A 17102-nucleotide genomic window follows, 5' to 3' on the forward strand; every position below is an offset into this window, starting at 1 on the left:
GAGTGTTGTTTTCTGGAAATTGATGACATGATAAAACAGATATTTATTTTATCTCTGCAAGGCAGCATGAGTTGTGAATGAGGTTAATAGCCCCCACAGGCTTGATAAAGTATCAACCCGCAACATTAATTGTCTACTTGTGCTGCTGCAGGCATGATCATTCTCTGCCTTTCAGGCTGCTGAGCCATCAAAACAGGTGGAACATAAATGGCACAGCATGTGCACCTCAGAGTCGTGACGCACCCTGGTATTTCTAAAAGCTGTCATCCATTTTGTAGGCAATGATGACGATAGTGGTAGGGGTGGAGGGGTGGGTATAGGGGTGGGGGTTAGATCTCTTGGTTGAAAGGGCCATCAAGTGGTCACAAATTGAACTGCAACTTATGACAGTCGGGGAGGCTCTGTTGTAATAGAGGAGGCAGACCGTGAAACACTGCTTTCTCTCGAACTGAAATGGTCGTGCTCGAGCAGGCCCTTTGAAGCAGGCTCTAGGTGTCTTGTTCTGCTAAATGATACTAGATGAGGTGCAACTCCTAGCGTTCAATAGAACAAAAAACATGACACTAACAGCTCACATTGTATTAAGTTTCCCCTGAATAGTCGTATTCTGAATAAAGTTAAATCATACCTGACCGAGCTCACAGACTGAAAACCTGCCATGCTGCTGTAAGTGACACCACAGTCCTCTTGTTTCTCCGCGATATCCTTTTCAGGCTACTTGGTCTTCTCTGCCATCCAATTCCCGGTAATGCCACCCTACATTCCTAAGAAACTGAAGAAGTCTTGAGTTCTGCAGGTGAATGGGGATTGCGCCTCAAATGAGGCCTGCTGGTAGAGGTCACACCGAGGTCAAGGTTATTCCAACAAAACTCTGCAGCTTATTAGTGTCAGATTTCACTAAGATCACTTAACCTAAAAGAATGAGGAAGATAGTGAGGTAAGTTTGGGTTAACAGACCGTGAAAGTTATAACTTGGTTCCCACTGTTGCCCATTATATGAATGACGTATATGCTTAATGGTAAAATATTGACATGAAATTGTGAAACAATATGTGAAATTATTCTATCCAGCAGCAACAAGACCTACCTGCTGATAAGCAGCATTTTAATTCATAATGTGGCTACATAATCTGTTATGTTTGGACACATGTTGGTCCCACAGGGCTCCAGGCAATAAATATATGATATTTGTCCTGCTCAATGCTCAGTGAATTCACAAACTATGTCCTTTACTCTCAGCGTGCTGCTAAGATGTGTTTGTTATTAGTTAAAGGACATAAATCCACTGTTCTTTGATGGTGTAAATCTTTATGGTGGTTTAAGATGGTGGTCTTTATGATGGTGTAAGATTTTATTTGAATAATAATTTTCTTGTCCAAGGACATGAAGCTAAGAGAATCCATGGAATTAAACCACTGATCCTGCAGACAACAAATGAAATTATAGCGGTAAAGAAGAAAGCTTCAGCTAAAATCAGACCACTTCTATGATTTTAACGACAAACGTGTTGGTTGTTCAGCCTAATGTCGACCATGAGATTACATTACATATAATTACGAATGAGGAGTTTCACATTTGATGCAACTTCACACTATAATTGGAGAAATGAATCAGTAGGTGTCAAAGTGTCTTTAATAAAGAGTTTAGTGCCATGAATGCGTAAATCGGGCTGATAATATGATTCTGATCTTCTATTCTAGTTGTTATTTCAGTAACAGCCGCGCGGTGGTAGCAAATATGCAGACATCATGACGCACAACCGTGCGCGCAAACGTCAACGATCACTTGCAATAATTCTAAGTTTCTGGCTCCCCATTAAAGACATTTTGAAAGATTTGTTTCTTTAGTCCTGCGGGAAAAAAGTTGCCACTGAGCTCCTGTCTGTAGCGACACTGCAAGCGTCAAAAGCCGTTTCCTCACCGGCTCCGTGTGAGTGGGAGGGTCCGTGCGCGCTGCCCCACTGCAGGCTCTGAAGTTGCAGCAGTAAGGAGGTGATTACTACAAGTGTGGATTACTGAGAGGAGAGCCAGGTGACTGACCAGACCGGTGAGATGATACTGAAACGCAACAGGAGTCCTCTTCTGCTCACCGTCACCTGCATGTACTTTTCAGGAGGTTTGCTCTGGTCATACCAAGAAGAGGATGCCAGTGACGGGTAAGTGTAGGTCACAAAATGACATGGGAAGTCTTTGCATGGGATGAAAGGAGACGTTTACTTTGTTTTTCTTTCCCAGTGAAGAGTGCTCTGAAAATTGGATCTCCACAACCAAGTACCCCTGCGTGAAGTCCACCGGAGAAGTAACCACGTGTCACAGGTACAGCAGGCTGAAAGTGTCGAGTGTGAGATGATGAAGCTGCAGTCCAGTTTGTTCTGAAAGTGACTGCAAGCTGTACAGTCTGACGTGCAAGTTATTATATAGAGCAGTATTACGGTTGAAATGGTGCAGTGTAAATGGAGAACAAGTAAGACTTTCTACTTCACTGACTTCTTTCTAATAAAGCCCTAAAAGACAAGTGCAAGTAATAAGATCTTATAGTTTGAAATAGAAATCAATAGGCTGTTAAACATCCCCCAGTGTTCATTTATGATGTGCTTGTTATTAAATTCCTGCTGTTGGTAATGCATTTATATGAGTTATAAAATGTCTAGCACTGTGAAACCCTTACATTTTTAATTCATCTAATGAATGTAGTGATGTGTTGAAAGTAAGACATTTTCTTAGAAACATGGACATCCTTAGTGAGCTAAAGAGCTCATAGCAGTCAGCATATTCAAAAGCCGCCACATTGGCCTGGTTTGCCTACTAACTTTAACTGTGACAGTTCCCAGACAGAGTGGACACAGCATTGCACGGCAGCACAACTCCTGTCAGAGGCTATGGATTAAGGTGTTAGGCACCTCATCTGGCTCCATTGTAAGAAGCTGCCAGAGCCTCACAGACATAATAAAGAGGGTTGTAACTGCTGGCTTTAAGGAGCTACCATTTGTCAAAATTTTTTTGACAAATGGTCATTTTGTTAAAAGGAATATGATTTACAAATTCAAGGTGTAAATTTTGTACATACTGTACAGTAGCAACACATATCTACTCTCTGATGGCTCCGTCAACCTGGCTACCAAAACTTTGTTAACTGTGAAAAACAGACATTGTAGTCCAGCAGCAGCACTCCTCAGCGTGTTCTTATAAGATATATTCCTGGGGAATCTTTAATTTCAACTTGGACAGCTAATAAATGTTGTAACAAGGGGTGAATCACAATGGGGCCTGTAAAAAGAACATTACAGGCCCATTGTGATACACCCTGATTAGTTGGGTGTGCTGTAGCTTTGGACACAAAATTACACAACTTATTCAGGGAAATATTTATAATATAACATTTTACTGATGATACTGATTTACAGGAAATCTATTTCTGTATGGGAAAGTGGATCAAGAATTGCCAGAAATCTCTCGTAGTCTTTGTAAGGTTTCATCTCCTTATGATTTGACAAACTGCTGGCTGAGGTTCAAGCATGCAGTGACATTCTCTTTGATCTTCAAATCTCAAACACGCTCTTAACATAATTATGTTGGTTTATGGTTATTGGCTGCAGCCACAGTTGTTTCCAATGATGTTTATTTAAAGAAGAAAAATTGTTTCAGCTAAGAGCCAAGATAGCGGGTCTTGGGTGCATTTTATTTCACCTGTTCAGTGTGAGCTGATGGTTGTTGATCAGACTTGTAATTGTTAGAGGAGAAGTTTAATTATAATACCAACAACTCAAATTTATGATCTGAATTTGATAAGACAAATATAAGATGAATATAGCATTTGGATACTGCACTTTTGGTCGAGAATGCAGTCACTCCAGTGCAATTACTCCTTGGCACGATTGAGATGTAGTTTAAAGACAAGCATGCACAATGTAAGTTTCCCTTGCAAAAAGCAAACATAAGCTCATGGCATTAATTAGGCGCTTTTTAGAATATCAGTGTGCCTGCACAAAAATTTGTAGCCGTAATTAACTTTTTAAAACACTGCCATAAAACAATTTATGTAGAAGCTGTTGCCTGTACACTGTAAAGTCAAATTAGTTGTGTAAAACATCATTCAAACCTTAAATAAACAAGTACACAGTAACAGCAATAGTACTTTTTACTTACAAATGCTTTTAAAGTATACTACATTACCTTTTAGCATGATGATTTTGGAATGGGTTTTTACACTGGACATTCCATTTTTGTCTGGGCGTGAGACCGGCAGGTCTCAGGTTGCCCCTTGGTGGGGCCACACCTGGCAGGGTGGGATTCGAACCCTCTGCCTTCTGCATCCCAACCCAATGCTTTACCACTATATAATTGGGAAAATGTGGTAATTATCCACACCTCTAAAAGGTGTGGATAGGTATATTTTGTTCCACCCTGACAGGCCCGGGCTAGCTTTGTCCTGTCTCCAGCTGCTAGCTTTAGTGTTATATCTAATGGACGTATATAACAGTGGTATTATTTACCCAAATATTGTTACCGTTCTTTTAGCAAAACATAATGGTATCGTTTAAACATTTCAGAAACGTTCAGATTCAAGTCTGTGCCAAGTGGGAGAGAAGACCTCACAATGGAATTTTGAAACAGGCCCCCTTTGGTCATGGCGCGTCACTGTGTGCGCAGTTAACACTCATCCTCAGAGCATTTATCATATTGTGAAACAGCACCACAGAGCATATGTCACACTATAAGAGAAGTACCAGGGCCCGAGCTGATTCCTACTATACATCTGTCTTACTGCTGATGCAGGCACATACTTATTAGTCATATTAGCGTTCTACTTTAGCATTTTCAGCTATTTTTATTAAAATGATGGAAAAGCCGGTGTAGGCTTTGTGATTGAAACGAAAATGTAGAGTTTGCTTAAAATCATATGGCTTGAACTTCAGTGCTTGTATTGATGTACCTGCCAGACATTAGTGCAGTGAACAGAGATGAGTCTTTGCAAGTTTTTTGTTGGAGCCTCTGTTAGTGGGAACTTGTCCTCCAACCTTTACACCCACAGAGATAATTTGTCATCATGCAATTTGATGAAACAGCACCCCAGCATAGCATCTTTTGAAAATGCACCCTTTTACTGTCAGGTACCAAAATAGTGGCTGCTGTCTCTTACAGTAGCACCATTACGGCAGCTGATTTAACACTTCTTTTGTCCTTTCAGCTTATCCTGTGAGGTCAGGGTCGCCACAGTGGATCATTTTGTTTGCATGTTGATTTGGCACAATTTGGGGGTTCAGTGTTTTGCTCAGCGACACTTCGACGTGTGGTCAGGAAGAGCGGAGCATGAACCTCCGACCCTATGGTTGGTAGGCAGCCAATTTACCGACTGAGCCATCGCCACTATTTTCCATAAGAACCAAAAAAAGAAAAATGCTTGTAAATGGATTACAGCTGTACAAAGATAGGGGTTTGGTTGGAAATACTTCAGGATTAGGGCTTAGGCACTAAATAAATATGGCTAATTTGTTGTTAAAAAGAAGTCACTTTTTTGCCCTAAAAATCACTGCTTCCTTAACAACACATGACATCATGCCTCAAGACTGGTTACAGTAAGAGCAACACTAGACTGAAACTCCATTCTTCTGTGTGAAAGTCCTGTTCTTTGTTGACCCATATATTCATTGTTTGGTTGCAATGCAGACCATGCTGAATATTTTTCCAGACAACAGTTGCTGCTGCTAAAAACATAAACCCTTCGCTCTTTGTTTTCAGGCAGGTTCCTTTCTGTGGCTTGTGTAGCATTGCAGAATAAGCTGGACAACTGCAGTCAGTATAATTTGAGTCCATGTTGCAGATTGGAGGGGCTTCCAGGTTTTACTCCGCAGTTATTCAGCTAACTTCATATCCTGCTTTGTGAGACAGAACCCCTGGGGAAAATACACAGTATCTGACAGCAGACGTTGGCAAACGGCACATTATCAGCTTTCCTGAACTAGTTTTGGCTTTATCTAGTTTTTGGCAATCACTTTATCATTAGGCAGTGCAGATTGGCAAAACACACTAAAGATGTACTCCAGACTATTTTTGTGCGTGTTTATGCTGTTTGTGCAGTGTATGCAGAATGTACACACTCTTTTTGTGTGTTATACGACGTCTGAAAGTCCAAGATGAGAGCCAGCAGATCCATCATGATTTGAACCATCATATGACTAAAAGACATAAATAATCTTTTTTTGCTTTTCTTAGACAAGAGGGCAGATGAAAGGTGATTACACTGCTCTAATGTATTGGGTATTTGATCTCAGCCTTACCTTTACCCTGTTAAGGAAATGTTTCTGTGGAAAAGAAGCAGAACCCAGGCTGAGTGAGATTTTCCACTCTGCAGCTGTAACAGTTACAGGTAATTGATGTGCAGCATGTGTAATTGCTGCTTTGTTTTTGTTTTTCCTAATAATTCTGGTGGTACTAAGCATTTTGTAGTGTCCCCCTTTCTCTTCTCCTCTTTCCTCTTCAGCTCAGGAATTTAGTTTAGTTTACGCAGCATGGAAATGGAGGATAACATTTCTGTGAGACACGAATGCCTTAATGCTTCACATGCACTTGGCTGATTCAACCAGCATTGTTGTCCTACAAATGTCCCCATCACCCCATTCCACTGAAATACACTGCTTTTTTTTCCAGGCTTATTTCCTTTATCTCTCAATTTTACTTTACGTATAATATTCTAGTGAACTGACATATCAAGGAATGTGTCTTAATGACATGGGATTTTCCACTGACTTTAAAACCAGTAATTGACGTTTATTGTAAAGTACGAATCGAACACAGTGGGGTGCTGCTCGCTTCCAGTGAAATGATCACATCCATCTGATTATCCAGACGGATGTGATTATGGCTATGATGCCAGAAGTCTCTCTTCCTTCCTTAGTTTTCAAATCTGTTTTTCACATTACATTTTCAAGTATTCTGCACTTTGGAGTACTCCTCTCACCTGGACGCCTGTTCTCTCTCCCAATTCAAATAGCTTTCAATACAAGAACTACACTTGGGGTTCCTTTGTTGCCATATTGTTGTCCCTTGAGTGATCAGCGCTCCATGACGGATGTGATGCGGCACAGCTTAAGGGGTTCAGCAGACCACAGGCAGTTGTTTTGGGCTACCACATTTCTGGTTCTGCTATAAATATTTTTGGAATAAAAAACAGATTTATAGATAACATCAGTTGTATTTTCAGGAGAAGAACTTGTGATTCAGGACCCAGAGGTTCATGATGAGGGTCATGATGACTCTAAATGACTGTCAACGGAGTTCTAGGCAAACTTATGCCTGTTATAGTTTTTTGAGTGCATTTTATTTGCTGGTTACGATGGTTATAACAGGATGAAAGAACGAAAACTCTCATGAAAATATTAGGTAATTTAAAGTGCTTACTCTCCGGCTTCATTCTCTAGAGATAGGTTTTATTACATACAAGCCCAATTATTAACCACCTTATGTACGACAGTGAGTGTGCGTCAGAGAACCAGTTAGTGGGCTTGATATGCGTACTTGTCAAGTCTTGTCCTCTTGTTTGTAGACCATAAATAGGAGTGCAGTACATGTCAAAAGATTTTTGGAAGATAGCGCCTAAGCACAAGAGCAAATCATTAAACTTGCTTTTGCTCTGTTGTAAAACAGAATGTACGGTTGGTATTTTATTTCCAGGCTTTCCAGATACACAGAGACTAAGTGTTGAAGCACTGCAGATACATTTTAGAAACATTAATAGCAAAGTTTTATACTTTAAAAAGAAAGGGGTTTGATATGCATTTATTATTTTTAGCAATGATAAGTTTGTAACCTTTTGCAATTTAGCATTTGAAAACACAAAATATGCATCACGAAAAAGTAAATATGTAGTCTGAGAAAGGAACATGGAATAAGTCCAAGACGTTTCTCAACAGCTCTTTTAGTGAAACTTAGTTTACCGGATTTAACCTCAGTAGATAAAGAATGAGATAACACCGCTGAATATCATGCCAATCAAAAATGCCTCAAATGATTTACAGTACCTGGCACTGTTTCACAGCACTGTGAGACTGTTTACTTGTAGAGTCATCAGAGAAAAAAAAAAATAGGGAGGCAGCATTCTTCACTCTTGGTTTTACTAAATGCTCAATACATACCGTATGCTAAATAAACAGAAGAATCAAAAGTCAAATATATTCCCTAATTCATCCTAACCCAAATCCATGAAATGATGCATATCGTTTCGTCACAGAAAAGACATCAACATCTGTTTTCTATCAATACTCAGAAAGAGGATATGAAGGCTGTTAACTGCTGTTTTACACAACCGTTCTGTGTACTGGGGGTTTAAGAAGTTGACATGAACATTTGGTGTTGCTCTTTAATGACAGCTCCCACGCAGTTTAAACTTAAAAGGATGTAGAGTGGGAGGTCAGCTGCTATATTGCCAGCTGCTAATGATCCTATAGTCTGTCTGATTTAAAACCTGATGTCTCCAGTGAAACACTACCAATAATAGGTGGAGAAAAGTTCACAACAACACGCGGGGAACTGATTTTTTTACTCTTTGGTTGCCTTGTAAACTTTATGCTTGGGTGCAAAAACATCATGCTCATCTGTTTATTATGGAATAATTGTGCCCAATGAATCTGTTGGATAAATCGCGAGTTTAAGGGGGGGTCAGTCGAGTTAAAATGTTTCACCTCCTCCAACACGTCCTCAAGATAAAATGACAATATGCCATTTATAACTGTAGAACGACACATGAAGTACAGTATAAGTTCATCTGCAGTGTTTATTGGCAGCACAACAGCATTTGTGTCTTCCAAAACAATTACAAAGCCCTGGTGGTAAAAATGAATCTATTTTAAGCTCTTACAACACTGTGGCTAAGGTTTGGTTCTTTTCCAGCACAGGATCTTCTGCAGGAAAAAACAAGAAGAGAGCAATAAAAATGACTGGGTGAAATCTCACTCATTAGCCTATGGATGCAGCTGAGCTTAGTGAATATAAAAGCCATATGAAAGCCTTACAGTTGGAGTATAGAAGCAAAGTGCCAGGTTCTGTAGCTTTGTCCAAACTAGACGGTGTTGCTGGCTTTGGTTTGGGCCCTCATTAGTCTCCCCAGTGTTTTTTATGTGCTCCTAGAACACAAATTTTTTTTAGCTTTTAAATTTACACTTCACACAAGAACTAGTTGTACTTGTTTCCGTTTTTTCTCTAAAGGGAAAATGTAAAAATACAGTAATTTTGAAGTTATTTTGTGATTGCCTTGGTTGTTTGGTTATTTTTGCTCATATGAAGTTTTGATGAAGTATCTCCCTGCGTGATCATGTGCATGTCCCACTTTAGTAAATACACTGCACAGGTGGGATTAGTTGCACCTGCATGTTCAGTTCTGGGCCTATAGACCTCATTGAACATACATCATTATTTATCATCTATTTTTTAAACTGAGGTAAAAAGATGAGTCTGTGTACCAACAGAAGAAGATCCTCATGTGTCATGCATCATGATGGGGCTTTGCTTGATTTATGTTCTGTTGTAAAAAATTTAGTAAATAAATATTGCTTTACAATGCAAAACAAAATTCAAGGCGCTTAAGAACTTCCATCTTAAAAAAACACAAACTGGTGCATACTTAATGGCAAAGTATTGTTTATGTACATAAACTTAACTTATGACTATTTATGATTACTTGCTGGTGCTCAGAGACATCAATTATTGGTCCAATTTCCCTGTTTTCATGCCCACTACAAATATTATTAATATTATTATTATTGTGTTAATTACCTCAATAATTCATTCCACACATGCCCTAGAGTGAGCCATTGTTGTGTGTCACTATAATGGCGTCGTGCTTTGAACCATGATTTGAATAATATTGTTATAGAAGTCTTGCCAAAAGCCTGTGAGCAATTTCTCCAAATCCTGTCAGTAATATATTAGTTTTACTGTTGCTAATTGTCACAGATGCTATTGAACTGCACAGTAAGTGGGAGGTGGAGGCAATTTCTTGAAGTTCATCTTTCCTCCAATAGGGGGTGAAATTTTAGAAAGCATTTTAATAGCTTTAAGTATCTATTTCATTTTGGATTAGAAGAAGCAGTATTAGCCGTGGTCTTGTCAACAGTTGAACAAGAGTAAAGGATGAATTCCCATCCCACTCCTTAAAGCACTGAGATAGATCAAGGGCAGTGTAAGTTATCAGGGTTGTAGCAGGGGAGGACATGTCCGTGTTAAGGAGCATTCCTCAGTGACTGAAGACAAGCAGTAAACATCCTCTTATTTCTTTGGCATAGTACTTATTCCTTAGTAATTTAAGTGGTTTGTAAGAAATATAAAGATTTGTTCATGACTTTGTTTTTGAATTGGCTCTGTCTCTGAAAGGCTTATATTTTTGCTGTACTTTGCTCGCTTTACTACATTTTTGTGTCTCCATTGCTAGCGATAGCTGTAGCCAGAGGCTTTATTTTTATGCGAATGGGAATTTCTTCAAATTTGTGTCCACTTGACCTAAAAAACTGAGCTGATTTTGTTTTTGGTCAAGGGTCAAAAGTTAAGGTCACCCTGACCTCAAGTCCTTCCATCTTCCTCTTGTGAATTACATATTAAAGGAGTTGCAATATCTTAAAACCTCTTTGATTCAGTTTCTTAAAAACCGGCACAAACATCCACCTGGAATTAAGAATAAAGGGATATTTGGTGATCAAAGGCCAAAGTCACTGTAACCTTGCATCAGTAACATTCTCATAAATACAATAGCCCACAAACGTCTGGAGGTTATTTCATTAAATCTGGCACAGCAATCCAATTTGATTTATGGATGAACATATTGGAATATGAGTCTGCACAGACATGCATGTAAACTGCAACTTGGCTGGCTCGCAGAGGCATCCAACCGCAAGGCCGTAAATGTAGTTTCCCTTTTTGGATAATTGTAACATGTAACATGTAATTTTTTTCAGGTATTAATCTGACTTATGCTTTTGGTATTAATGAACACAATCTAATTTAATTTTGTTCCATTCAAATGCATTTTGCATCTGTTTCCGCTTGAAAACAGACTGTAATGCAAAGCATGCCTTTACTGGAAAGAGCATGACATTAAGAGTTCAAATGCTTCCCAATCTTTCCTGAAGCCTGGAGTTGCTTTATCTGAATGCTTTAACAGTCGTTGTTTGAATGATTTTGACCTATTGCTCAGAGTACACATACTTCAGTACTGCATAGCAGTTATCAAAGAGTTGATTTAAAGCCTTTGGAGGACAGGTTGTAGAGATAGATGTTCCACCCCTGTCAAGCCCCCACATCCTCAATAGCTTGTACAGGATGTGGTTTACAGGACCAGCTCAACATCAAAATGGAAATGAGGACTGAATGTGAATAGAAATTACCATAAATCAAGTATGTAGTTGTGTTATCATGTACAGTGTATTATTGTATAATGTATTTTATACATGAGAACATGTTCATTTTGAAAGAAATTTAGAATATATTGGAGATATTGGCGTCTGTTTTCACTGATAAATAAAAGCTGAAACATTTTGATATCCACTATATGCTCAGTGCATTACATAATAAATTAATTGTAAGATTGATGTCTGGTGTCTGGTGATCTTTGAGACTTTTTGTGGGCTGTTTCATATCCAGATTCATATTTTCATTTCACAGTTTTTCTTCTCTAAACCATATATCAACAAGCTTATTGTGTTATTTTGATTTCTTAAATGCCACTTGTGTTTCTTTTGGCTGATGCTCATTCACCGATTTTTATTTTCCAAGGCTGAAGCAGTACTTGGTCATGCTCTGGTTTTGCAATGGTTTCATAGATAAACCTCAGGCCTCTGCTCTGCATATACAAGACTCCTCCTGTTATGTTCATCTCCTTCCAAAGAAAACAGTTTCACCTATCATCTTTACTACTTCTCCTGTAAGAGTCATGGGGTGCTGGATTAAATATCAACTGTCATTGTGCGAGAGAGGGCTCACACAAAGCCATTCACACTCACTTGTAGGCAATTGAGTCACCAGTTAACTTAACTGTATGTCTTTGGGTTGGGGGAGGAAACCTACTCAGGGACAATCAGAGCAAACTCCACACATAAAGGCCACAGTCGGCCAGCAGCTTCAGACCTGTGACCTTTTAGCTGTAAGTGGAAGTGCTAACCACTCTGTCACCAGTTTGCCAAGAAAAAAGATACATTTAAGTACAATTATAAAAGCAATTTGCATAAAAATCAGCATTTGTACAACAGTAACGCCTCAAAAAATTAATCACCTATTTAAAGCAAGCAAGTGTGTTTCAAATCGATGTGCATTTTTTATTCTATTCCTGATTGTTATTCCTCGTTGGGCCACTTGATGCCTTAATTTATTCTCCCATTAGTGAGAAGAATAAGCAGCTAATTTATCAGTCCTGAAGGACAGCAGCTAGCAAGGGAAAATGCTCCTCTGCACCAGTGAACACACCAGTCCCTTTTAAACTGCTAGAATAAGACGTTTTGTTTCATGTTAGGTGATTTTGTAGCGGCACAGATGCGGCCTCTCTCATTATGTATTCAGCGTGTATAATGCAGAATTTAAATATTTGTGAGACAGTTCTAATTACTTTTGAAAATATTCATTGCTAACCACCACCATCACTGTGTTTCTCCACACTTCATTACTCTTTTATACTTATGTGGAAGAGTTCGTGTTATGCCACTCTGCTTAAATTAATCCTTTATGTTCTACCACAACTTGTGTGGTTTCCTTTCAAGGCAGCTAGATTTGTATGTTGATTTTGTAAGGAAACACGCACATTTATAAGTGTTATTTTAAATTAGAATCTGTGTTAGCCAATGCTGGCTGAATTCAAAGTGTACTCCCTGCACAGAATATTAAATTTCACTTGAGGCAAATGTTAAAATAACATGAAAACCACAAGGCCTCAAGTGGGCTGACAAAATGTCATATGTTGTACCACACATGTCAGCTACTTATACAATGATGAGAAATATAATACAGTAGCTACCTCAATAAACTTCAGATATTACAGTCTCCAGCCACAGCACCAAAACAATGTGAAGTTGATGTCTCACCATGGGTAACTCATGCCGTGTTTTCATACCTTTGTAACAGCTGTAGCCAGAGACATTATGTTTTCGGATTGTCTGCTTGTCCATACATCTGCACATTGTTCCAATTCAACACAACGCTTCACTTGAACTGATTCCCTTGCATTAATCTCATTCTTGTAAATTCAATATCCAAATAATGCCTTGATGGAATTTCTTCAAATCTAAAGCAAACATGTATTCAAGGATAAACTAATCTGATTTGGGGCCGGTCAAAGGTCAAGGTCTTTGTGAACTCACATCTATTCATTGCTGTGAAAGCAATATTTCATGGTTTTGTGTAGAGTGTACACGTTTCTTTGGGTTTTCTCCAGGTACTCTGGTTTTCTCTCACAGTTACATGTTAGGTTAACCTGTGACTCTAAAATGCCCCATAAGGTGTGAGTGTGAATGGTTGTCTGTCTGTGTCTGTGTGTCCCCCCTGGGACCCTGAACAGAATAAACAATTACAGATTATGGATTGATGAGTCAGAAGGATGTTTTTATTTATTTGTTTGTTTTTTCAAATTTATGACAAGCAAAAATCTCCTTGCCTTTGTTTCCCCAGATGAGGTGAAGGTCAGTGTGACCTTGTATGTCAGTCTGTCTTGTCTCTCCCATTCTTGTAACCATGGTGTCTAATGAGTAGCTTGAGGGAAATTCTTCAAATGTCCACTTGGACTTAAGATTGAACTGCTAAGGCTTTGGTGGTCTGCGGTCAACGGTCAAGGTCACTTTGAATTCATATCCTTCTCATTCTTCGGAATATGATATCACAGGAATACTCTGATGGAATTTCTCCAATCATAGCACAAGCATCCAACAGGACACAATAATAAACCAATTGGATTTTGGTGATTAGAGGTTAAAGGTCAAAATCACCGTGAAGACAAATCAGTCTCATAAATGCCTCAAGGGAATTTCATTAAATCTCATACTAGCATCCACTTTGACTAATGGAAAAAAACATCAAAGCAAAGTTCTATCAGAAAAGTGTTTACACTTCATGAGATGAAAGTGCGAGAAAGATATTGCTTTTTGATTTTTTTCAATCGTTTTAAGTGCATAGGAAGGTGCGGATATACTGATTAGAGCATGAGTCTGAACAGACTACTATACAACTTCAGCAGTTCGTGGAGGGATACAAACTTCCTTACAAATAAAAAACGTATTTACTCGTCAAATATATATGACAAGAACAAAATAGTCAAGTTATAAATGTCACAGTTCTATACATATACTGTACAGTCTCCTACACCTGAATACCAAGAGGCATCACTCACCCCTTGTAGCTTGTAAATCATCAAGGGGAGGTAGGGCCATGGTGGACCAACCGTGACTATTGGAGGTTTTAGAAGAAAAAGAACATCTGATTTTTACATTTAAATCCTTTTGAATATTTTTGGAGTCAACTTAATATTTCTACAAAGGAATGAAAGAAAGGCCTATTCCTTTTCAAAGGCAACTGAACTGTCATAAACTATTGTTGATTTTAGTTCAGCTTTCAAGAGGTGAGTTCTTCAGGGAGCAGTTCTGTTTAAATCCAGTTTTACATCTGAGGGTTTTTGGGTTTTTTTTGCGTCATTGGCATTGAATGGCTCTTTATATTGCAGACTTTTTAAAAATATATATTATTTATTTATTTATTTAACTTAATGAGCTGTAAAGTCTGATAATCATAATAATCTCTCAGATTGAACACTTTCACAGCAATAGTGTTTGAAGGGGAACAGCAATATCTGGCTTGTGTCCAGGAGAATGGTTTGAGTTAGAAACACATGTAGGTGCTGATGACAGTTTACTGTAACAGACCCACTGACAGCAGTAGATTATATAATTTCCTGGGATGTCAGTATCACAGACATCATAAATAGCTCTGCACTTTAAATTAAAGTTTATATAAATCTAACATTGTCTTTCTAAACTCAGAATGTGACATAAAAGCAGATTGATTTTCTTTGGTCACAGTTAATTCCCATTAGTTTCACCTACCGCAGAGGAAAAGCAACAAAAAGATGCAGAGGGGAGGTCTGCTTCTATTTAGCCAAGTGTTGATATTTTAGCTCCAGGTGCCCAGCAAACCATGAGGGTTGGAGCAGAAGTGCCTTACTGCAGTGAGTCTCATTGAATCACTGTCAGTTTTTGTTGGATTGTTGGAGATGCCAGTGCAGCAGGGGTGCTGTCCATGACCAATGCAGCTGCTAAGAGCAGAATGCAGCATTAGCCACACAAGTAGCCATTATTCAGTTGGCATGTGTTTTACCAGTTTTTGTTTCACATTTGGGTGCATATTGGATAGACATGTAAGAAATCTTTGGCTGTTACTGTGGGCTCGCTGTCATGAACCTCACACATAAGCCATTCTTGTACACGCATGCTTACCTTCCTATCACTACTGTGCCACAAGAGACAAAATGAAAACAAAACGGCAAGATTCAAAAGCATAGCTTTGAATTTGTGGCATTAAATTGAGTGGTTCATTTACACCGTTTTCAAGCCAGGCAGCCTGTTTTAAATGAGGGGCCTAACCAGGGGATATTGTTCTACAGCAGTCTGACTGTTACAGGCAGTGAACTCTTGAGTTCATTAAGCAATAGGTTACAGTATGTTAATGTACCATGATAGTGATCAAATTAGGCACTGTTGTTCCTCTGGGCAGACTTACTGTAAATGTGCATTCACCCTGGACAGACAGAGCAGCAAGGCCCACTAAGTATTCATTTTATGCAGGAAAGGTGATGTCCCAGTGTGGCCTGTGTTTATTTTTCCTTCATGTTGCTTTGGTTTATGCCTTGGCTGTCCACCAGTTAGATAATGTATTTGTCTTTTAATGAGCCTTCCTTTGCTCAAACAGTCCTTTTTGGATGCTCGGGGCTTCAGCGGACATGGGCCATGCAGTAATTTGTTACTATGTCATGGTGTTCTCCACACTCCACTGTTTTGCATATTAAGTATTAGTCTGATGACAACATGTAATGTGGAATTATGTGGTGCAGCTTTACTAAGCCTTTAGTTAAACTCATTAAATTGGTTGTAGGGGTTCCAGTGGGTGGGTGGTGTGTCCGTGTGCCTGCTGGAGCTGCTGTATGTTGTTGTTTCCTGGTTGTAGTCAGAACTGTTTGATAAGGTCAAAGCATGTTAGTGGTCTTTATATAATACTGCTTAAAAATACAACTTTTTTGTAGAAAGGTGGATATGAACTATATTGTAGGGTATAGGGATGTAGGAACAGTATGGTCTACAATCACATTTGCATATTAATCAGCCTCTATTACACTTGATATTCTATCTAGTGTCATAAGGTATCCAGTATTTAAGTAGTTGTTGGAACATGCAATCGAACAAATGTCCCTTAAGGCTTTACACTCAGTGAAGTACTTTGTGGTTAAATTGCTGAAATGTTCTGCCTCCAACAGAGAGGTATCAGCTTGTGGAAACCTTTTTTTTACCTTTTATGGCATCTCCAAACAATTGTTTGTAATTACATTATAATTACTCACAATGATGAGACACAATATAGCATAACTGAGGTAATAGTCTCACATTTATAGAAGGAATGAAGGAACCATTTCTAAAAGCCTCCCACCGCAGAGAAAATGATGGTCTGCAACAATGATTTCTTCCTTTTCCAAGTGTAGTATTTTTAGCAGAATAAATGACCTTTCCAAGACCGTTTTGTTTTTTCAGTCTGTGGTTTGGAAAACACAAAGGTATGCAGGCATTGAGACAACCTTCTGCACTTTATCATGCAGGCTCACACTATGTTCCTATAAACCATTCTTCTCAGAGCATTTATTTATTCATTTAGTTTTAGATAGGAGCACTGACAGAAATTTTTTCCCTCTTAATAAACACTAGAATGCATTGCTTAACTTTATGTCTTGTGACGACCAGTGTGTACATATACAAGCAGGGCACAATTTGATATGCTGCACTTTTCCCAGGTGGTCTTACAAACTGCAGTGCACCTTTGTTCCTTTGTTTATACTCTACTGAGCCTGAAGCTGGAGAGAGGGATGTTTTTGTCTGA

General features: G+C 38.8%; 1 protein-coding gene across 2 annotated transcripts in view; it reads left to right on the top strand.

Moving 5' to 3' along the window:
- Positions 1 to 1840: 1840 nt before the first annotated feature.
- Positions 1841 to 17102, top strand: part of ccbe1 (collagen and calcium binding EGF domains 1) — a 34162-nt gene continuing 18900 nt past the window's right edge. The window contains exons 1-2 of one of the 2 annotated variants that reach the window (XM_067484804.1): positions 1841 to 2155; positions 2235 to 2315. In XM_067484804.1, coding sequence (XP_067340905.1) covers positions 2052 to 2155; positions 2235 to 2315 — 185 coding nt within the window. In that variant the 5' untranslated portion in view covers positions 1841 to 2051. The remainder of the gene's footprint in view (positions 2156 to 2234; positions 2316 to 17102) is intronic. The other variant, XM_067484803.1, reaches the window with a different exon arrangement.

This window comes from Channa argus, chromosome 18 (genome assembly GCF_033026475.1).
Source record: "Channa argus isolate prfri chromosome 18, Channa argus male v1.0, whole genome shotgun sequence".
In the NCBI taxonomy this organism is placed as follows: Eukaryota; Metazoa; Chordata; class Actinopteri; order Anabantiformes; family Channidae; genus Channa; species Channa argus.